Source organism: Eutrigla gurnardus (genome assembly GCF_963514095.1).
Source record: "Eutrigla gurnardus genome assembly, chromosome: 13".
Classification (NCBI taxonomy): Eukaryota; Metazoa; Chordata; class Actinopteri; order Perciformes; family Triglidae; genus Eutrigla; species Eutrigla gurnardus.
In genome coordinates this window covers 24,606,809-24,630,255 of record NC_139936.1, presented here as the reverse complement: position 1 = coordinate 24,630,255, position 23,447 = coordinate 24,606,809, and the positions used below count along the sequence as shown (strand labels likewise).

The following is a 23,447-nucleotide window of genomic DNA, read 5'->3' as shown; positions in this document are numbered from 1 at the left end:
TTTTTTTTTCTCCCTCCAACACCACCACCATCTGTCCCTTTCTTCCATTTCATGTGCTCAAGCAATATCCACACCCCTCTCATAGCAACAGCACAGCGCCGCCGCCCCCCGCGCCTTGCAGTGAATTTTTCTTCCCCTGGATCTTCGCCTCGCACCATGCAGACGGTCCCTTGGCCCTGCCTGGCTGTTCAGTGTTCCCCCCTCCCCCACCAGCCGTGCTCCTGTTCCACTCAAAGATGGCGTCGGCTCTAGAACCCCTGCTCTATGGCTGCATTTTTAGGCTTGTTGTTGTCTCCGTTTCGCACGGTTTTGGCACCTTCTCCTCGGCGGCTCGACACGAAATTCCGGTGAGTAGCAGCGGAAGCCGGATGGGGGGACGTGAGATTTTTTACACGGTCTGCTTTACACGAGCTTCCCTCGGAAACCAGAACCGGACCAGCTCGGGCTTTCTGGGGAACCGCGAGAGGTAGAGGGAGAGAGGGGTACGAAGGGATGATCATCGCGGAGGTGGGTGGGGGGTACGAAGGGGGGAGCCGAGGCCTAGCTAGTCCGCTCCAGCGGCCTTGTCTTCACCGCACCGCAGGCTGTGGCGTTACGTGGGAGGGTGGTTGGTGGAGGGAGGAAGTCAGCGAGGTGGGGACTGCTTGTAGGGACGCGTCTGAGCGGGCAGGGGCTCCTCACCCACACCAAAGACTGAGAAGGAGGCCGGAGAACATGTAGTACTGCAGAATCCACGGCTGTGATGTCTTATTTTTTGCACTTACCCGCTAGCCGAGATGGCCGTCTGCAAGTTGCATTGTGCCTTTTACAAGGCCGCGATCTCACGTTAATATCTGAATGACATTCAAAATGAGATAATTTGCTGTGTTTGCCGCGGTGTGATGGTTAGTAGTCCCTGAAATCTCGATCGAAGGGGGAAACGTTGTGTGTTCGTAGCCGGAGCGCTGGCTAGCCCCTCGTTTCATGCTGTTTACGTTTCGGGTTAGCGTCTAACGTTAGTAACATAATCGTAACGTTAGCTCGTTGGCTAGCTCCTAACGTTAGCCCGCTAAACAACAGCAGTTAGCGGGAAGGTTTGTTGTGAGACACATCGCTTTCCAATATCACACCAGCGAGAGTAAACAGCACCGTGGGAGACAGTTTGGCAATGCGGCAATAGATTAACCGTTGCTTTTTAGCTAGCCTCCCAGCTAATGTTTGCTAACAGTCTGTGTTTTGACTGCATCATGTTTACCATAGCAACCAAATGGTCCACTTGCTAGTGCAGTTTTTAGGATCATGTTGTTCACCCTTTCATGCCCCATCATTGCCATCACGGTGTCACATCTGTGCTGTTTCTAGGCGTTGTTAGAGGTTACGATCATAACTTTTACCTGTTTGTTATCGATACTTGTACCCTGGCTGTGGTTTGGGCTGTGATGACGAGCGTATCGTCGCTCACAAAAATGATTAGTAAACTGTTAAGGGATAACTGGTGTCAGCGAAGTGATTCCTCCTCTCCATCATTTCACAGTCGTTAGTTGTGCATGGCTAAATGTCCTGGTGCTTTCTTACATCTTTGTTGATACACGTGTGAAGGCACACTATGGTGTTTTACTGCAAGTTATGAAGCTGTACCCTTCCCAAGGTTTTTTACTCTCAAACTCACAAATCCTTTTAAGACTAAACTTTGTTGCCATATTTTTTTCCAATGTTATGAAAAGGTGACACATTTTTCTGCGCTAACCCTTTGTCTCTGTGTGTTTTTGTGTTTTCCTGTGCAGGGTTTGTCAGCTGCCGAAGTGCAATAGGCATGAAGGTGATCAGTCGTGGCTGCTCCCTGGGGTGAGATATCTGTTCCGTCCCAGAGCTGAGAAGCCCAGACTGCTGGAAGAGTAAAAGACGGCAAGAGAGGGAAAGAAGAGGAAACGTGGAAGCTTGGTGGAACTTGTGGAATGTTATAATCTACAGAAAAAATATTTACTGTATTGCCTTCACCTTTTTATCATCGAAACACTAATTTCATGTCCTGGCGACCATGATCATCTTTCACAACTCGCATTGAGGATTGGCTGGTTGCCAGTAGCTGCAAACTGACTGAGCAGATTTTATTGTCCGACTATAGGTATTTTGTGACAGGCAAAGTTAGAAACACCTTATTTTTTGAAAGCTCTCATGCCCAAGATCTACTCTACCCTACGCCGTGTGCTTTTGGAGTTTAAGTTAATAGACCTGCTACTTCCTCCACTTTCCCTGGTTCTTGCCAGGGACATTCACCTGGCTGGGTGAGGGTGGACTACATTTTACAGGGTGGAGAGTTGGCTCAGGGGGTTTGTGCTATGGTCAGCTTCTCATTACCGTGCTGCTCATACTCAGCTTCTGAGGGACTCTCTGTGCGACCCCAGGACAAGGGATAGTACGCAGGCAGAGGGCAAAGAGGAAGAGGAGGCGGCGCTACGGCGCAGGCCAGGTGTTTCCTTGGCTTACAATCCCTTTTTTGTGTGTGGTCATTGCGGTAAGGCCTCAGGGTCCCCGCACCCACCCAGACCACAACCATGGTGAAACTGGCCAACCCAATGTACACCCAGTGGATCCTAGAGGCCATCAAGAAGGTGAAGAAGCAGAAGCAGCGGCCATCAGAGGAGCGCATTTGCAATGCTGTCTCTATGTCCCATAGCCTGGACCGCAAAACGGTTCTGGAGCAGTTGGAGCTCAGCGTCAAGGATGGCACCATCCTTAAGGTTACCAACAAAGGTCTCAACTCCTACAAGGACCCTGATAACCCAGGGCGCTTGGCTCTGCCCAAGCCCAAAGGTAGTTCCAGCTCTGGAGGTGGAGGAGGAGGGGGAGGAGGTGGAGGAGGAGGCAGCGGCAGCGGCAGCAGCAGCAGCAGCAGCAGCAGCAGTGGCGGTGGTAGTTCTCATTCTCATTCCCATTCCCATTTCCATGCCCATTCCCATTCACATTCACATTCCCATTCCCACTCGCATTCTCACTCGGGGAAGAAACCGGGACTCGACTGGAACAAGTTGATCAAACGGGCACTGGAGGGGCTTCATGAGCCTGGCGGCTCCAGCTTAAAGAACATTGAGCGCTTTCTTAAGTGCCAGGCTGATGTGGCAGCCTACTTGTCAGGCAGTGGCTCCATGGGGCCTGGCATCTTCCACCAGCAGCTGAGGGTGGCCCTGAAGAGGGCCGTGGCCCATGGACGTGTGGTCAAGCAGGGTCCCCTGTTTCAGCTAATCAGCCGCAGCAGCTGCCTGGATGACGGGACCGGGACGGTTTCTCTGGAATCACTGCCACCTGTCCAGTTGTTGCCCCACGAGAAAGACAAGGTAATTTCTCTGCATGTACACGTGTCACAAACAAACATGTAAAGCTTGTGCATCTTCTGTAAGCGTACAAACATTTATAAGAAACATTCCAAAGTAAACACTTGTATGGGAATTATTCACCAGTCAAAACAGTTCTCCTTTGAATGTTGCTGTTGGTAGCAAAAGGTAATGTAAAAAGCACTTTGGTCTGTTGGCATCACATGTATGACGTGATAAGATCACGGATATCCTGTTGAGACAACTGCAGTTGATGATGTTGTGACTAGAATTCTGACGTGCTCGCTTTGTGGGGCAACAGAAAGAAAGTGACTGCTCAGAAGTAACAGAAAAAGCCTTTTCTGGGTCTTTTTACAATCCCCATAACATGTATTGGACTAACCAAATAGCTGCTGCATGCACTGATTAGTCCAGGTCTATCAGCTGGCAATACCTGAGACATTGGCACTGCATTTTCTGTGCTTGCTCAAATTGTTCATGGGCCTACAGGACTGTAATTTGCTACAGCAGAGTATAGTCTTTGACTGCAGGAAGTTGTGACATTTCATCCAGCATATAGTCGTTTACACCAGATAGCACTTGAGGTTTTTTAGTGGCTGAAATGGGTTGAGGAACATTTGTAAGAGCAGCCAGATGCCAGTGAGGATTTTTTTCATAAACTGGAGTGTACATCTCTGCATTTAAGACGTTATCAGTGTGTGTTAGGGAGAACAGGGGTATCAGGTCAGAATACATGTTAGAAAGTGATGCTGGTACAAGGCCAGTTTTCAGCAGAGGATTAGGTCAGGGAAGAGAGTCACATGGCTCCCAGCCTCCTGTGGGGAGTGTGGACCAGCTGCAGTGCTGCTCCCTGTCAGGAGATGGGTGAAAGAAGGAAAGAGAGGGAAAGAAGGGAAGGGAAGGGGAGGAAATCAGACAAGTGAGAGAGAGATGGTCTGTTGTGGTGCCAAAGGAAGAGGCCTTGATGACGCAAGCTCCAGGCCTCCTTAACCAGAAAGGGAGAGAGAGGCAGAGAAATGGAGGGAGAAGAAAGCAAGAGAGACAGAATGAGTTAGAGAGAGGGAGAGGCAGACATGCAGGCGACAGAGGAGAGAGGAACACACCCACTTTTGTAACTTGATCAGAGAGCAGCCGGCTGCTAACCTCTGTTTCGAAGGGCCAGGGACATGTGTGTACACACACACACACAAACTCGCATACAATACCATACAACAGCATGCACAGAGAGAAACACGGGAATTGACTTTACGACGTAAACAGAAACTGAGTGCATTCTGACACAGTTTGCATGTCATAAATCCTCCACTCCAGATGCCCACAGATGTGCAAACATGCATCCGAACAACCAGAATGTAAATACACTTGTTAGGACTACAGTGCCAGCCTCGTGGCCCATCATTGACTCATATGTCACTCAGGCTATCAGATCCGATATATCAGATTTAGAGGACACTAAATCAGCCGCAAACAGCACTTTGAGTGTCTCCTGGCTTTATCTGGACTCTGTGTGGGTGTGTACAAGTCTGAACTACAGAAGCTCCTGGTAAAGACGCCCATACACATACATACTCACACACAAAGTAGGATTAGCCTAGAGAGCAGGCTGGAGTCACATGGGGTCTTCCTAACACAGTGACCTGCTTGGCTGCAGATGGCCCACTCCTAAGACAACATCAACCTTCTCTCTGACTCAGCTACCGATCAGCCTGCTACACTGACCCACACACCAAATAAATATACAAACAAAGTAATGCATACCTCAGTGTGAAATGATTTGTTTATACACAGCTGAATACGTGCAACTTAATTTTGCACAAGAGCTAATTCTGTAAATTCAAACTAAATATTAACAAATTTTAACATGTAATTTTGCTCAAAAACGAGAGGCTATCCTGTTCATCATGCATCAGTGAAATAGTTAAACAGTCAAACATGAATTAAATGTGTGACATAGGGAGGTTTTGTTGTTTTTGAGTGCCGTCTTTAGATGAGGCATGGAGAAGCTGCTGCAGTGAGGAAATTGAGATTTGTGTCTGCCACTCACACAAGCATGTTTACTCTTATTCTCGGTTTCTTCTTGTGATGTTGCTGTCATATATCTCTCCAGAGGAGGCAACCTCATTGCTGCTCGATTGTGTGTTTTGCAAGGGACTGTTATTGTATTTGATGTATATGTTAGGCTGTGGCAGTTCAAGTGGCATATGTGTCAAACAGATAGAAACTGTGTGTACGAGAGACGAAGTAGGCATTGCATGATCACTCTCCTCCGTTCTCCTACTCTTCCACTGGCGCATCATCGCCATATTGCCCTGCATGATTGCTAACAGTTATGATTTCCCTGGAAAGGCAGCAGAGAGTGTGTGCGAGGCGAGGGGGGGAATAAAAACAAATGGGTAAGGACTGGCTTTGACCCCATTTGCGGGGAGATTTGTGTACTCAACACGCTGATGTTTGTGTCAGAGCGTTCCATTCAAACGGGATCCCAGACCCCTTTTCTGTCTCCCCCCTCTCACCCTAATCGGGTGCCATTGCCAGGTCATGAAGGGGGAGGTGAATGGGGGAGCCAAGTCAACCAGGGGTCATAGATATATAGATGGCAAACCTCATTGCCTCCCTGAGCGCCCGTTAGCAGTATGAGACTACGGCCATTAGGTGGGATGGGCTTGACGCTGAGTCTTTGTGTGTATAACTGTGTGATGATATAGTTGGGTGGGTGTGTGTGTATGATGTTCATCCCGTCATAATAGGCGAGAGCAATCTCCCTGCCCCGCGGTTGCCCCCTCCTCAACAGCTGGAGCGGGGTGAACCAGAGGTCTTGATGTCGTCGTGCAGTGTCACGGCGAGGACGTGTGAAAAAGTGGCCCGTGAACACACACGTTCACGTTTTCTACTCACAGTGTTGTCGTCGTTGTGATCCAAAATGTCCCGCTCACCCTGTAACGGGCTAAGCATCCAGCAGCTATTGGTTCCTTTTCTGGTGCTGGTTGTAAAGCTGCTTTATTAGCCATTGATTATTATGAACTATAATGGATATATTTATCTACTGTAATGTAATTCATTCAACTTTTCCAGCATTGGGTTGACCCCACCTGTCCTAACATCACACGTTACCTGTGCTTGGGTTGGCTCACGGTGAAGACCTCAAGTCTCGTCATTGAGAGGACAGTGAATGCAAAATGATCTCAGACGTCGATTATATGTCTTAGGTGCAACCTGCTTCTTTGTCCTTTGTCAGGTCCAGTGAAATGGTGCCCCGTGAATCTATTGTCAACTTCAATTTCAGATTTTGGAATTATCCGTTTTTCAAGGAAGTGAAGCTTGTAGAAATAATTTATTTCTGCCTCCATTTTCTCGACAGGCATCTGTTGTTTCCATTCTGCCAGAGCCCTGGCCTCAGTTGACCCACTAGTGCCTTAAGTTGGAAGAGCTCGTTCCAGCTCTGTGATGGCACCAGCTCATGCCGCGCAGCTACCACAGCCCCAGTTCTCACAGCAGTACACAGAGAGGTGGAACAAAACCGCCAAGCATTACTTTTAGGGATGCACGATATTGATTTTTTGAAGCCGATACCGATATCGATAACTTTCTGCTCCTCGGGACCGATACCGATACCGATAACCGATAATATTGTTATTCGTTTTTGAATGTATATTCAGATCAAATTCAGGTCAAAAACACTAATGACTAAGCTTAGGTAGATTTAGCATAGCTTTGCCTTTTACCAAACACCTAACCAGATGTATCACAGTGACATGATAATTATTACTATGAACAAAAGAAAGCCAAGAACAGTTTTGACTCTTCAATAAAATGACAATATTTATTTTTTTCAAATAAATATGTAAGTGAGTCAGTCAGTCAATGACAACTTTCCCTGAGCAGCATGGGATATGCACACACAAGTGCTGCTACATTAAACTGTTGGTCCTGATCCACACAGAAATGTAAACTACGGTAATAGGCAGAAATATCAGCAAAGCAACAGCCACTACTGCGGATGTGATCCCCTCCATTCAAGCGCTGACGCGACTGCTAAAACAAACGTTACCAACAGACCACGGAGTGAAAACATCAAAGGAAACCCCGTTAAAAGCAGTGGAAACGCGTTTTGGTGACATCGAGGAAAAGCCACTGTATTATCTCTCAACTATATTGGACCCGAGGTACAAGGACCGCTACTTCACCCGTGCATCAAAACGCTAAGCTACGGGCTCGCTGCTTCTTTAGCGGCGCCGGCGTCTTCATACGCTTTTAACACACCGTCGTAGCGATGGTGATGTGCGAGGTGACTTTTAAGGTTGGATGTATTAAAGCTCGATGCCTTTTTCCCTCCTCTTGGAACTTCTGCATTGCATTTGTTACAAATGGCAAGCGATTCAGTTTCCTCAGAAACTTTGAAGTAGTCCCACATTACAGACGCCATGCGTGTTTGTTTACTAGTCTTCCTCCTCCACTCGCTCGCAGCCTCTACGTCACAGCCAGGCATGAGAAGGGAGCGCTCGATTTGTGGATTAACTCCCTCCTCCGAAACCTGTGATACCACAGTAACCACATCACATGCTAAACGGGAGGCGCCTAGAAAAAAACTAACGTCCCTCATCCCAATCCACCCGTATGACTGTTTTAACACAAACATCCTATCGTCGGATTATCGGAGGTATTAATAATTGTATCGGATTTATCGGGTTGACGTCATAATTCCTATTATCGGGCCGATAATTATCGGTCCGATAATTATCGTGCATCCCTAATTACTTTATCTAGAGGGTCAATTCAGACAATGATGTGTGGGATTTTTGTGTCACGTTTGCCTCTGAAAATTGTGCTGCCACCTGAAGTACAGTTGTGGGGAATGGAATTTGATTTGTGTTGCTCAAAGTAGTGAAACATTACATTTGAAAGCGCCAGGAACGATGTCCTGAGTGACTCGAGACAACCCACGGTCCTCACTGTTCATCTGGACCACCAGTTCATCTTCTCAACGTTATTATGAGAAAAACGGTTTGTATGGCTGAAAAGATAAGTCATGTGACTTGGTTACTAAACATCATGGAGAATCTGCATCGAGGCTGTGTTTAACCTCCTCCCATACCACCTCTGGGCCACGTAATGCCGCTCATCAACTGTGCTTAGATTCAACTGAACAACAGATCGGTGTCAAAATCGCCTAGTGGGCTTCATGGTCCTGATTTGCTAAATAACGGAGCTAACATTAAGGAAGGTTCCATTGAGCTCCAGCATCTCATTTCTGGGGGGATTAACCCTTCCTAACGCTAGCCATCATCTGTTTTCAGCAAAGATGTTAAAATTTGACCCTATTGGCTGCAGAACAACAATGAGGAACAGACGCTGCGAGTCGGTTTTCTCATACCACAAAAATAGTCTCATATTGCTTCCATGAGGCAGCAGGCAGATTACAGACAATGTCATTCTATCGCAGCAAAAGCCAAGTTCAAGATGCATGCAAAATATCTTCTTCTGGGTCCTCTTTGACCTCTTGTTCAGGTCCTCTTCCTCCTCAGGAGTCGGCTTGGCTCCCTTCTTTTATTTACGTTAAAATTCCTGTGAAATGCAATCCTGTCAACTTCTTCAACTTGTGCATTAGAGATGCCTCTATTACATCCACAGTCACTGCGGAACGGTTGAGTCATAAAAATTAACATCCTGATTAATAGTAGATGAGTGGTTGAAGTAATAGGCTATTAATGAGGCAACTATTAATTATGGTACATTCTCTGAAATGTGAACATAGTGAGTAAAGCAGAGCTGCTGTCCGAGAGATGCCGTGCCATTTTTACACACGAGGAACAGCAGCGTAACTTCATTGGTTATTTCAGAAGTGTCAAAGTTTAGTTCGGTTTTCTCTGTCAAATTTGTGACTTGTTGATCGTCAGCATGTCACCTCCTGCCTTTTCACTAGCACCTCTGCTCCGCTAGATCAGCACACAGAAAAAGTAGGACACCACCGCTCATTAATGTTGACTAATGCAAATGGAGTTCTTTCACTATAATAGTTATTAATTCCACCAAATAATGCACTGTCAGGTTGGGAACCCATAGCTGTATTCATATTTCTCCTACCTACATTTAGTGTTGCTTGAAATATGCTGAATGTGTTGAGACTGTGTGTGAACTTCATTATGAAGAAGTCTATTTCCCGGGATGATGTGCTTCCCCTCCCAGGAAATAACATGTTTAATTTCAGGGGCAGATACGAATCCCAGAGAGACGGAGCATCAGCGGTAGTGTCGGCGCCCAGGGGCAGCACTTACCTCCAGCTCACCAGTGACTTTGATGTGAATGGCATTTGGCATGGGAAGTGTAGCTGTGCGTCTGGGTGAGGCCTTGCGTATGGCTAACCTCACCGCCCCACAAATAGAGCCAATGTGTTGAGCAGCTGTGGAAGTTACTGCTGGAGCACGGCCAGCCGCACTCCGTTTGATGCAGTGATTTAGCTTTGTGCTCCCTGGCTAACCTCGGCGCTAATGGAGGGTGATGCTTGGCTGGAAGGAGGGCACGTTGGCACAACGCAGTCGTCTTTGGGCCGTTGTAATTGTCACATGAAAATGTAGACCACTTACTTTTAGACCGTTTCCAGGCTACAGGGAATTCTGATTTGCAACGTCAAGTTTAGCTGTCACTTGGATGTCTGTGCGTGTACGTTTGTATGGAAATGTGACAATGACGTGTTGTAGTGTGTCTCGTGAAGACTTGGACGTAGTGCATCCAATGACTACAAGTACAAACGTCTCTGCTTGCACGGTGTGCCCTGTAACAGTGATCAATGAGGTTGTGTTCGAGGTGGACGCGGCCACGAGGGAAGTGTGCTGGTGGGGGTTGCTGAGATCGGGCTCCCATTTTAATGAGATACTTGACTTGAGACGAGACAAGGACAACAGCAACGCTTTTCCTTTCTCTTTCCCCCTACTGCCTTTTATCCTTTCTCCCCCTCTTTTTCCAGCATTCCTCCATTATCCTCTCGTTCCATTCTCACTCTCCTGCCCTCTGTCTTTGGACAGCAGAAGCCAATTTATACAATGGGGACAGCAGGGCCACTACTAGTTGTTTTCTTTAACCAAAGATTTCTCTGTACAAGGTTTCAGAAGACGCAGCATGTTGCCTCTAGTTTTGACCAAACTAAGAACACTGGAGAATAATGAAGATGGAGTGTCAATGTTGTGATCCCTGAAACAGGATCGGGTGTGTCAGCTGGTTCAGGCTGGGGTACCTTCACCTGTCTATTTATAGAGGAACCTGGAACTTGTAAGACATGTTTGTATTGCATTTCAAGTCCACTCAGTAGTTGCAGCTAGTCACTAACAGTTGCCACAAGGCGTGTCTTTTTGGCTCAGAACAGCGGTTTGTTCCTGAACGCTCCTTATGGTGGGGGGGGCAGCGCATGCCAAAGCAGCAACACGCAGGCTTAAAATAGACTCACTCGCATCCACATACATACGTCTTAAGTCGAAACTTGTCCATGACACTTAACACTAGAATTTTCTCCAGCGATATTGTGGTGTAAAAGCAGTCCTGGCAGTCAGCGTTGGCTACGGGAGAAAAGGCTGAAACGGGAGGAAAAACCGCTCTCAGGAGGAATTTGAGGATTGTGTTTCACCGTTCCAATATCCCCGTCATGGCAGGAGGATTAGCTTTTCAATTTTTACTATCTGTTGGGGATTAATTTACAGTGGCAACCAGTAAGTGAAGCCTCACTGTAACACGCGTCACTGTACAGGATGCCTGTGTGTGGAAGGCAACGCCCGCTCACTCTCGGCTCGTGTTTACTCGAGCGCTGACGGGGCGAATGGGAGCAGTTGACCTCCTCCGGCGGGGAAAGGGTTAAGCGTCAGGAATGATTGAGGTGTTGGTCACACGCAGGCTGCTCGGAGGACTGTGCTGCACAGTTTTCTCTAACACTTCCCATTTCCTTCGCTCTCCTGCCCTCTGGATTCTTATTTTTGTCCTCACTCTGTCTTTTTTCACATATTTTTTCCTTTGCCGCCAACTTCCATTTCCATGCAGTGACTTTGTTGGTTTGTTTTGCAGCCCAGTATTTCCATTGTGTACTCAGGCCATCATTAATGATTTGTTTTGGAGTAGTCACCATTTCATATACCCTGTGAGAATTGAAATGGTTTCAGACAGAGACATTTATCTTCCAGTAAAACTGCATCCTCCTCTTTGCTCTCTGCATGTCTGCTCTTCTCCTCCCCTCTGTTCACTCCTCATTCTGAACAGCCCTCCTCTCTTTACCTCTTCTTCCTTTACTCTCTCACTCTGTACCTTTTGTTTCTCTTGCTCCCTCTGTCCCTGTGGTGTTAGGTGGGTGGGTAGAGGTGTAGCGGGGTGTTGGAAGGAGCCCGAGTCAGAATGAAATGAACCCTATAAATCAAGCTCTTGTCCCTGTCTACTCCCTGCCCAGACCTGCTGCTCACCAGCTCTCTGCAGCTCTGTGCATTCAAGTTTGGAGATCTTCTCTGTAGTGAGACCAATACGATCGCGGTGGGTTCTTGGGTTGTTTACGGCCTGTCCATGTCATTATTAGTAGTCATAATAGCAGTAGTGTGATTTTGTGTTATTTAGGTTTAGGGATCGAACAACATAAGATTTTATGGCGGATCAGGATAAAAAAAAAACTCAGCAAATTGATTATAACAAATTTTTCATTTTCGGGCTAATCATATATAGGGATAATATTATGAGTGACTTAAAAATCCCTTTAGTTTGCAAACAACTACTGCCTGATTTAAAATAATACAGGAATGTTTTTTTGTGATTTCCTTATGTCACAATTATATAAAACAAACAGATCAGTAAATGCACATACATGCTCATAGTGTATTTATCGTGGACACCAGGGAAGTGTCAAATATTCCTTAAAAAAATAATTATTTTTGTCTGCTTCCCTGTAACTTTATATCAGGCTTATTGATGTAGTTATTATGAGGGTTTGTTGAGGAAAAATACAAATTTATTACATTTTTATATTAGTGGCTGTGGTGCAACTGATGGCGCAAATTAAATTTAATAATATAATTTTAGATACCACAATCAGCCTCATAACTGAGGTTTGTTAATTGAATCAGCAGCTCAAAAGTGTCAAATGTCAAATGACAAATTGTGATCTTCATAGTTCCGTCAGTAAAAATGACTTGGTTATATTTTGTCTGTGAAAGTGTTGATCTTCCCTGGGCTTTTTAGATCATTTATTGTGTTACAATTTTGAATAATGAGAAACAATAATAATGAGGCTTTTTTGACTCTAATGAACACAAAAAGATGTGTCAACTTGAGAACAAAGCTCTGAAAGACAATGAGAATGAAACACAGAAGTCACTTAGTGTTTATTCACAGTCAGTTCTAAGTTGAGTTGTGAGTGCTGTGACACAGCTCATGTTCTGCCTAGTTTCAGTAGGATTTGGAGTGAACAGCATTTTTTAGAGTCCTGCCACAAGTTCTGAATTGGATTAAGGTTTGGATACGGGACTGCTCTACTCCAGGACGTTGTTGGTTTTAGGCTTTGACTTTGTGTTTGGCCACATGTTTTCTCAACATGTGGTAGTTTTGTCTTTCGCTGCAGCCATGTTAGTCACTCCTTTCAGTGGTGCTCTGCAGAGAAGGATCCCACAGCATGATGCTACCACGTTACCAGGTTTTGTGCCGACACATAGGAGAGTACGCTGGCCAAATGGCTCCACTTTGGGGATCATCAGATCACAGAACACTCTTCAGCTGCGTCTGAGAGTTTCCCATGGGCCTGCTGGCAAACAGCAGCCCACATGTCATGTGAGTTGTTTTCAACAGTGGCGTCCTCTTTGCTCCTCCAACATAGAGTTGAGGATGTGGAAGCAGTCGGGCAGCAGATGTCACATGCATGTCGCTTCCCGTGTCTGCCACGGAGTGCTGGAGCTCCTTTTAGAGTGTCCATCACTTGTGCTCTTCTCACAGACTCAGTTTTTGAGGACAGCTCGCTCTGTCGCTCCAGGTTTTGTTCCTTAGTCTTCACGACATTGTTTTTGCAACAAAAATTGAACCCTCAAGATACGTTTTAAAGGAGAAATATGTAATAGATTTACCTGACTCATAAACACACCATTCACCATAACATCAAACATACAAGTTGAAAATACTGGCTTCTCTGACGATGGCATGTGTTCTACTTTGGAATTTCCATTCCAGGAACTTGTGTATTTGTTTTGGCCTGTGTGGTCCCACCCACTGCCCATTTTGACACCCCAGGTTGCCAGATAGGAAACAAATTTGCCTGCAAACACAGCGAACTGCAGCCATGGAAGCAAGCTAACAAACTGGATTCTACACATTAGTTTACTCAAGGAAAAACAAGCTTCACTAGTTGAACGAGTTTAGGTTTAGTTTAATGACATGAGCATCACTCTGTGGTTCATGTGCAGCCGGTGAGGCGATCCAAGCTAATACAAGCTAACTGCTATCCGTCACACCGGGGTGGGTTGCTATTCAAAATAGAATATTGTAAGACTCTAGCATTTTGTATTGCTCAACATGCAGCAAGCTCTAGCCCTTTTTCGCCCATGCCTCCATTGGGTTGAGTCAGAGAGAAATACATTTTTTTTTTAATTTTCAACAATACATGTTTATAATATTTTACATTTATTTTAATACATTTTTAGAATTTAATTAAAATTTTGTTCCAAACAATGAATGGGGTCAAGTTTTGTTAGCATTAGATTGCTAGGTAGATATTTTAGTGAAAATATGTAGCTAACAGATAAGCGAGTACTTGCTGGCCGACAAACAAAGAAAGTTATCTTTTTAGCTAAAGTTACATCTTCCCAACATTGTACGTTTGGCACACAGCTTGTGTTATTGGGTTCATCTTGAGCTGTGTTTTCAAGTGCTTTTCTATGTTGTTTGACCTGGCAAAGCTTGTCTTGCATTTATGTATAATCAGTGTCCTCAATCTGGCAACCCACGTGAGGTCTGAGTCTGGGAAGGAGAGGACGGGGAGAGACACTCCGAGATTTTGAATATGGACAGCAGTAACCATTTAACATACAGCTACTTTAACCTAATTTAACCCCACATTTGACTTGCATTTATACCTGTATTTATGTAGCCACCGCTCAAATCGCTTTATACTACATGTCTACATCCACTCTATTCACACACATTGATGGCAGAGCATTCAGAGGCAATTTGGGGTTCACCATCTTGCCCAAGGACACTTCATGCATGTGGCCTGGGGGATCGACCACCAATCTTCTGGACTCACTCTACCTCTCAGCCGCCCCTTAGATTGCATTTTAGATAATTGTTTGTAATGATTTCAGGAGATTTTGTTTTACTTTTTAGTTGAATCACAGTAGGGCTGATTCTGGAAAAAATGTGAATCACAATTTTTTTGCTTAGAATTGAGATCACGATTCTCTTGCACGATTTTTTTCCACAAAATGTTTATTGCACTGATGAACTTTAACAAAACAAAAAAACGTTTGTTGCTTTGGCAGAGGCATAGTAGTAGTTCTATCATTGGAAGATAAGTAATTTTTACAAAAGTAAAAAAAAAATGTTTTTGACATGCGGCTGATAGTGAATCAGGCGCCGCGCTATAAAATGAACCGTCAGGCTCAAATACGGCTCGATGGTCCGACTGGACCATAAATCAGATGTAGCGGGAAAATGATCGATTTCCCACAATTCTGCCCCGACCACTGCCCGCTGCTTATTGTTAGGGATGTCCCGATCCAGCTTTTTGCACTTCCGATCCGATACCGATATTGTAGCTTTTAGTCCGATCCAAGCATGTATTAAAGATTAAAGATATTTACTTATTTTGTTGACTTATCTAATGTTGAAAAGGGTTTTACTCTTAAGAACAACTAGCCAACTTAATTAGGTTAGTTTGAATAATCCACAATGGTTGGTAATGAGAAGCTGACCTGTTTATTCTTAACAGGGTTAAATAAACACAAAATAGACAAAATAATAAATAGTCAATCTTACCGCTTTACCACCACGCTTGACCTTATTGTGGCAAGTATTGCACTCCGCCTCTTCGTCTTTTTCATCTTTTAGGGTAAAATAATCCCACACAGCTGACATTTTTATCGATAACTTTAAATTCTTAGTGGGACATCAGTGTTTCCCCTATAATTTTTTTCAGGCCCGGTGGTACCCACCGAAAAAACCCTAAACAGACGAGACGCGTGGGATGGTGTATTGGTGCAGTTGGATTAAGTCAGGTGGCACAGCAAGCAGTCTGCAATTCTGCAATTATTATATTTGCATTCAACATTTTTGTTCAACCAGAGTGTATTCAAGATCACAAGGAGAGAGTGACTTATTAAGGGGCCGGTTGATGAAAATGATCCAAAATTAGGGGCCGGAAAAATATGGCTGGAAAATGAGGAGCATAACATTAATAGCTACAGATACTGTAAAACACTACAACGACATATGAGTGCATATATTGTCTTATTTTATCAAGTAAAATATAAGTTATAGGTTTACTCAACAGCCTAATAGTTCATAGAAATTCAGGTAGAAATAGGTTAACTCAGAGTTCCAAAGCTTATCAAAAACAATCCTCCCCCCACAGGGAGTCCCTTGCTTTGCATTCACACTGCTCCAGCCCAAACCGGCTTTAGTCCGTACACACGTCATCACGTCCTAATACTACACACAATATGGCTTGATGTTGTTTTGAGGAGTGCATATATTTATCGACAACACTCGACCTGCATCAGCGCATGTGCGCACGAGCGGATCTGTGCGAGCAGGCAGCGCGGAAGCCGGTCCGGTTCCGGTACCGGTCCGGTTTCGCTCACACCACGAGTCTGAAGAGTGCAACAGCTTATCAAAATACAGTGTCAACTCCGTGTTTTCAAAGTAGAAAGCGACATTGTGGTGGTTTAACGAGGCGGAACGGCATCAGAACAACATCAAGCGCGTAAAGTACACGAAGAAGAACGTAGCGGGAGCGCGCGGCGAGGATTGTTGTGGCTGCGCGTCTTGCGGAGCAAGTCTACTGTGCTGCGCGGAGGCGCTCCTAATGTAAATGATTATTGATTTATGAATGAATTGATAGGTGGCTTATTTTTGGCATATTGATTTTATGGCCTGTACAATGGTAGGGGAAACACTGGACATGCACACAAGTCCGTCTTGTTGTTGTTTAGTGGATGCTGGACAGGTCGCGAGGTGTGCGCTAGGTGTGCTGGAAAACGCGGACCGGACTTTAGGGAAAAACGGAAAAAACACTGGAATGGATACCTACATCGGTACGCTGGAAAACACGGACCGGAGTTTAAAAAAAATAAAATAAACTGGATCGGGAGTCCGGATCGGGATTTTCCCGTGCAGGCCGATCCGATATCGATATGCATTTTTTGCTAATATCGGCGGCCGATCCGATCCAAATATCGGATCGGGACATCCCTACTTATTGTACATGTTCGGGCCCGCAATGTTTGAAAAGTAGTTCCGGGAGGGCATCTAGTACCGTTTGTTGTGAGTGGCCAACTCGCGCGCCAGAATGCATTGCATAGCTTTTCACATAGACAATGAATGGGATGCGGGGAAACACCGCTGCCTGTGGACACATACCTTCAAGGTGCGTGTCCACAGGGGCGATTTTAAACGCGAGTGGACGCGCCGCTTCCCAGTATTGCACGCTTGGCACGCTGCCACTAGAGGATGATTGACAGGCGCTCTCCTTCATACAATCACGCGTACACTTCATGGCTGCACCTGATTGGACAATCGCTTTCACAGCTGTCCTGTCTGCGCCGGAGTTCACGCAGACCAACATGGCGGCTCGTTTGAAGCTTTATCTTATTTTACAAAAATAGTTCACCGAAACGTGTTTCTGAAAACATTTTAAGTGAGAAATAAGCTATGCAGTTGCTGAATCTGTCTTCATTTTAGATCGACAACATTTAGTCATTTAGATTTTCGCAAGGCGGCGAGGCGAGCCCGGCGCAATGAATGGGACGCGGGGAAACACCGCTGCCCGTGGACACGTACCTTCTCTCTTTCCAAACACTTAACTGCAGGCGGCTTCCTCCACTGAATCACGTGTTGTAAAGACGCTTTACCATAGGTTGAGGGAGGAGGCAGCGGCAGTGCTGCGTTTGGGGGTGCTTCAAAACATCCGGAAGGAAATAGGAGCATTTGTGATGCAGCTCGAGATATAAAATGCTTCAGAATCGCTGTGTGTAGAAATGAGATCACCTGTATGTGTGAATCGAGATCGCGATTTTTTAACGATTTTTTGTGCAGCCCTAAATCACAGTCAGAACATCCTAATTACACCCACTGCTTCACAGTGTTGTTTAACAATAGAATATGAAAAGGCCAAAAGGAGGTTTATAGGCACCTTAAATCACAGTACAGCACTATTTTAAAAACAGTTCTCTTGGCATTTAATGCCACCAACATTCATTTGTATACACAACATTTATGTGAGTTGTAAATATCACAGCTGTAGATTAAAGATTTTTATGGTTAGATAGTTACAGTCGACTTTTTATATATGTTGGATATTTGGCGATAAACAGAATGTGTTGCTGGAAAGTAGCAGTAAGCCACCACTTCCCCTCAGGCAGCAGGTTCATGTAGACGCCCCTCGACCCCTCCCTCTCATGTTTGTGCCTGTGAAGTGCACCTGCAGTGCTTCAGGGATGTGATTTTTCAGCTTTATTGGACACGGGTCATATTTGATGTCTAACAACATGCTAAGTATTAACCTGTCTTTGTTTTCCTGGTCCCAAACCTGGCTTCGGTTTAGTGTGCGTATTAGAGAATGTGTTCTGTGTCCGAGTACACACCCGCTGACTTGGCTTGGGTTTTCAGGGACACGGTAAAAGATTTATGCCACACCAGAAACTAATGTCTGATAGCATGTTTCAAAATGGGACGTGTTGCACTTGAATGAGACTCCTCAGTACAACCAAAGGGAACCAAGATGCAGCTTTTGATCAAACAACCCAGGAGTCAGCAGAGACGTTGATACACGATGGCAGCCTCCAGCATGACATGTTGCATTAATTATACAAGCGATCTCGTCACAGCGTAGCTCTCGTGCTCTTCATTATCCGAAACACTCTGTTCACATGCTCTGTGGTGTCATTGTAGTTTTCATGCCACTGTTGGCTTGTTAATGCACACAGCAGCAATCGTTCACTATGGCAGGACACACAAGGCCACTTTGTTGTTTTCATTTGTACAATTAAGCTGTTGAGTTGTCTGACAGTCTCATCTTTCTCTCCCGTCTGTGTCCTCCTGCCAGCCGGTGGCAGAGCCCATCCCCATCTGCAGCTTCTGTTTGGGGACCAAGGAGCAGAATCGTGACAAGAGGCCGGAGGAGCTCATCTCCTGTGCCGACTGTGGCAATAGTGGTGAGTGCCGCTTCGTGACCAGTAAGAGATCTTAGCACCAGTTCAGTCTATGAGTGTGTCCCAATTCTGATGATGGTCGCGTCCCTCAGAGGATGCAGCCATCGCGGTTCACGTCGACCGGGTCATTTGAAGATTTCCTCTTTTGCCACTCCTGTCGCATAGAATAGGTAACTAAAAGGTGTGGGAATCTCTGACTCACGATTCCATTCCATTTTGGATTGAAGCAAAATATTTAGTTTGATATATAACACTGAATTTAGCAAATTATTACAGCTTATTAGGGTTGGGCGGTATGACGGTAATATACCGTGTGACGGTATAAAAGTGTCTACCGGTAGAGATTTTGCAATACCGTTTATACCGGAGAAAGCGCAGATGTCTGTGGCATCGCTCTGAGTCACTGTAATTACACCGCCTCGACACACGGGGCACTGCAGGCATTGCAGCAGACTGCTTGGCGTGGTTGCATGAGCACGACGAAGAAGAAACAGCTTTACCTGAGTAATAACGATCATGGCGGAGGTGGAGAGTGAACGTCACAAGGAAACAGAGGCAGCGGGACCCACCCATGATGAAGAGGAGGAACTTGTTCCGAAAAAAGGGCTCTACGTCTGTTGTGTGGAACTTTTTCGGATTTAGAAAATCCGACAACGAACAAAAAGCGATACTCTGCAAAGAGTGTCGCACGACTGTTGCTGCTGCAGGTGGAAACACTGGTAACCTCTTCCACCACTTAAAGTTAAAACATGCGAAGCAGTATTATGAGTCTTTCGCCAAAGGCACCCTGTATGACAATAAATCACATCGATGGAGGGAGATAATGGAGGCCATCACGACGCATACTTTTTCTCATTTGTTATTTTTATTTCTTATTAAGCTGGAGCTCTGTGTTTACATTTGCACACACATTATAGCTTAAGTTAAAGCTGGAGTTCAAATGTTTACCAGACATTTGCACATTCTTTGTGGCTTATTATTTATTATATTATTATTTTTCTTTAAAATAATGTTATGCTGCTGTGAGAAAATTTAAAATAAGAGAGTTAAATGATCAAATGCGACAGTGGTTATTTTTAAGCCATTAATTGAATTTACAGGGGGGGAAACCATACCGTGATATATACCGTTACCGTGATATGAAATTATTCATACCGTGATATAAGATTTTGCTCATACCGCCCAACCCTACAGCTTATCCATTTGGAATTTAGTTTTTTATAAAGCTCAGTAGTTATTGGAAACGGAAACAATCCTACAAAGCCACAACTGGAATCTAATAAATCAAGACCATCTTGTTTGCTGCTCTTAAGACAGCAAAAAGCTGATCACTGACAGATCGTCATTTATGTTTCAACACTCTTTGCAGCCAGGTTTGATTCAAGGACGGCTTTGGAGCTCTGTTTTTCTTCTCCTACAATGATGCAAGTGGGTCAGAGCTGTCAGTCAGCGGCAGCAAAGAAAGTCTGACGTTGACGCAATTGTTTGTGTACGCGTGTCTATCTACCTTCAGGCCACCCGTCCTGTCTCAAGTTCTCCCCAGAGCTCACAGCGCGAGTCAAGGCTCTGTGGTGGCAGTGCATTGAATGCAAGACTTGCAGCAGCTGTCAAGATCAAGGAAAGAATGCGGTGAGTGGATGCTTGAATATGGCGGATTGGCAGCCCAACAGTGTCTGTGAACACTCTTCTCTGCATAAGTGCCATAGAGATGCTGCTAGAGAAATCCGTGGTCCTGGGATTGAGCTATTTTAGTCGGCATCGACAGGATCTCACTATTTTCTCTTTACTTGTCAAGTGAGGAATCATTGTTATTCAAATGTTTTAAGAGGTGATACAATGATACAATACACCTTTTGAAGATGGAAAAGCGGAAACAAAAAATTGCTTAAACCAGAGCTGCCCAACTTTAAATGGCAAAAATTCTTTTTTTTTAATTGTGCATATTTATGTGGAAATCTCATCAACATGTGCCATTAGATATAGTGCATGAAAGAGAGTGCATCCTAGCCATCTTATTGGACACTGGTGGCACATATTTTACTTCATAAAAATACTGTTTTGCCCAAGGATTGGGCTGACCTTGTCTGACACACATCTAAAGCGTTTGATAATCATTTAAAAGTTGTGTTTGTGTTACTGTACAGGACAACATGTTGTTCTGTGACTCCTGTGACCGGGGCTTCCACATGGAGTGCTGTGATCCTCCCCTCACACGTATGCCCAAAGGTAAATAACAGGACCGCTCCTCTTCATCACCTGTTTACGGCCTCCCATGAATTCAGCTGAAAGAAAGATGGAGCGCATATCTTACTACTCTCATTACAGTCACACTAAAAAATGTCTTGAGTTCTCACAAAGCACCTAATGCTTCACCATTAAGTGCTAATGTATTGGATAGGTCCCAGAGCATGTGGGGATCTGCACTGAAGCCCGTCTTGTCGTATCCACCCCAGGGTGTATGAACCTGTGCTTTTATGCTTTCTCTACCAGGCATGTGGATTTGTCAAATCTGCCAACCCAGGAAAAAGGGAAAGAAGCTCTTACATGAAAAGGCAGCACAAATCAAACGGCGCTACAACGCACCGCTGGGACGGCCCAAGAACAGGTAATGAAATCCGCTAATGGTGTCTTCTTGGAGCTGCAGAAAGATGTGTCATGTATCTGCTTAACAGCCCCTACTCTCTACAACGAGCGCCCAGCTGGTTTCTTCTTTTGTTGACATTTCTCATCTCTATGTAATGTATCATTATCAAGATAGAAATATATCGTGAATATATATGTAGGGTTTGTCCAGTAATTATGTAGTCCCATAAGCAGTCATAATCATGCTCCTCACTTCCTCCGCAGGCCGGGGCGGCCCTTCAAGAAGCTCGGCGGGCGTGGCCGGCGAAAGCGCTCGGCCTCGGCCAACTCATCCTCCAGCTCCTCCTGCGAGGGTTACCCTGGTGACGACCGGCTGCTTTTTTCGATGCGGGACGATGACGACCTGTCGCAGGGCAGCCTGCGCTTCAACAACAAGACCAAGGGCCTCATCGACGCCCTCACAAAGTTCTTCACACCGTCGCCTGAGGGCCGCAAGGCACGGCAAGAAGTAGTGGACTATTCACAACAGTGCCGCATCCGAAAGAAAGCCAGTCGCAAAGGAGAAGGAGATGATAGAGGAGGTAAGGACGAGCTGGCGGGGGGGTAAACCACGTGCTTATAACACGATTAAGATAAAGGACAATTAAATGAAGGAAGAACACTGTTCCTGTTAAGCCGGTTATAACTTTATTCACTGTTATATCATTACAGAGCAGCATGTGTATATGTCCAGCTTAGCCTCCAGTAGAGTGAGGTAGCATAGAAGTGCTAACACTAGTTGATGAAGTGCTAATGTCCTAATGTGAGCTTCACAGGTGTTTACGTAGAAACTTAAAGCCAAGCTCAGGCTTCACAACATTCAAGTCGTCAGATTCTGTTCACATAACATGACTTGACTTGTGGGTCACACACTGTAAGATGTTTCACCAGGTGAGATCCTCAATGAGTTCTCCAAATTCTGTTTTATAGTGGAAGCGCACACACGTTCACATTATAGCCTACTTCCTAACCTCTGAACTGTGTTCTGTGAGGCTCAGTCACTGTGTTGTGGTTATTCATGTTCACATCCAACTCCCTAGATGGAAGAACAACAACTGCAAATGCAACACATAGCTCACACAGGCGATGCAATCCCTTTGCCAGGTTTCCCATCAGGTTTTCCCATCAATCCGTGCACTCCCATTGGCTGCAGCTTCCCGCAGACTCGCTAACATGTCCGGATATGTAGTCTGAAGTCGCTTAGGGTGAACCAGTAATAAAAAGTATCGTTTTACACTGCATTCGTGACTGGCTTTAATTCTTCAATACCAGCCTGAAAATGAAGAAAAGGATAGCATGAGAGTCTGTGGAACATGCTGTAAAGGTGTCTGACCCTGGTTAAAGCTGGCTGATGCTACACTATGATTGTCCTGTCTGTTCAGGAAGTGGGACTCGGCAAAGGGGGCTCATTGGAGTCTCAGGTTTCCAGTCATTAATGCAGTACCAAGACTGACTCCGGATGACTCCAGAAAACTATTTTTAGAATAGGCTTAATTGAAGGGGAGACTAGTGGATACCCACAGCTCCAGTCTTCTTTCAGGTATCTTGAAATGAGAGGTGAAGGGAGCCCTGTGAATGTAGCCATGTGTAACGGGGGCCTTACTCTTCTTTATTGTGGTCCATAAGCGCCTTGTTAGAACTCTTATCCCGCTGCGATGATAGTAGACAGCCAACAGTCTGTTTGTATTTGATGGTGATGGACTTACGGCTGACGTTAAGAACCACAGAGGGTGTATTGTTTAAAGCACTTTGGGATAATCACCTGGATGATACAAGCCCGGTCTCATTGAAATTATTCTATTAGGGGTGTGACGAGATCTCGTACCACGAGATCTCGCAAGATTAAAGTCGACGATATTTCTCGTCGCGTTAAAAATCCGTCTCGCGAGATTTGTGAGCTATACATAGCTGAGGTTTTACAGACAGCTGTTACTGACTGGGAGCTTAAAAAACCCAACCACGGCATCGCTTATTGTTACCGACAATGCACATAATATGGACGTGGCCGTGCGCGACGCGGGATTGAAGTCGCACATCTGTTTTGCGCACACTATAAATCTTGCAACCCAAGCTGGCTTCGGTGTTCCCTGCGTCGCTCGTTTACTCGGGCGGGTGAGACGTGTGACTGCTTTTTTTCATC

General features: G+C 45.3%; 1 protein-coding gene across 2 annotated transcripts in view; it reads left to right on the top strand.

Annotated features, from left to right (window-relative positions):
- The first annotated feature begins 188 nt into the window (after positions 1 to 188).
- The window catches only part of kat6a (K(lysine) acetyltransferase 6A), a 39,633-nt gene continuing 16,374 nt past the window's right edge, over positions 189 to 23,447 (top strand). For both annotated transcript variants that reach the window (XM_084025812.1, XM_084025811.1), the window contains exons 1-7: positions 189 to 347; positions 1,764 to 3,314; positions 18,580 to 18,688; positions 20,199 to 20,314; positions 20,830 to 20,911; positions 21,176 to 21,290; positions 21,533 to 21,849. In XM_084025812.1, the coding sequence (XP_083881938.1) occupies positions 2,535 to 3,314; positions 18,580 to 18,688; positions 20,199 to 20,314; positions 20,830 to 20,911; positions 21,176 to 21,290; positions 21,533 to 21,849 (1,519 nt within the window). In that variant the 5' untranslated portion in view covers positions 189 to 347; positions 1,764 to 2,534. The remainder of the gene's footprint in view (positions 348 to 1,763; positions 3,315 to 18,579; positions 18,689 to 20,198; positions 20,315 to 20,829; positions 20,912 to 21,175; positions 21,291 to 21,532; positions 21,850 to 23,447) is intronic.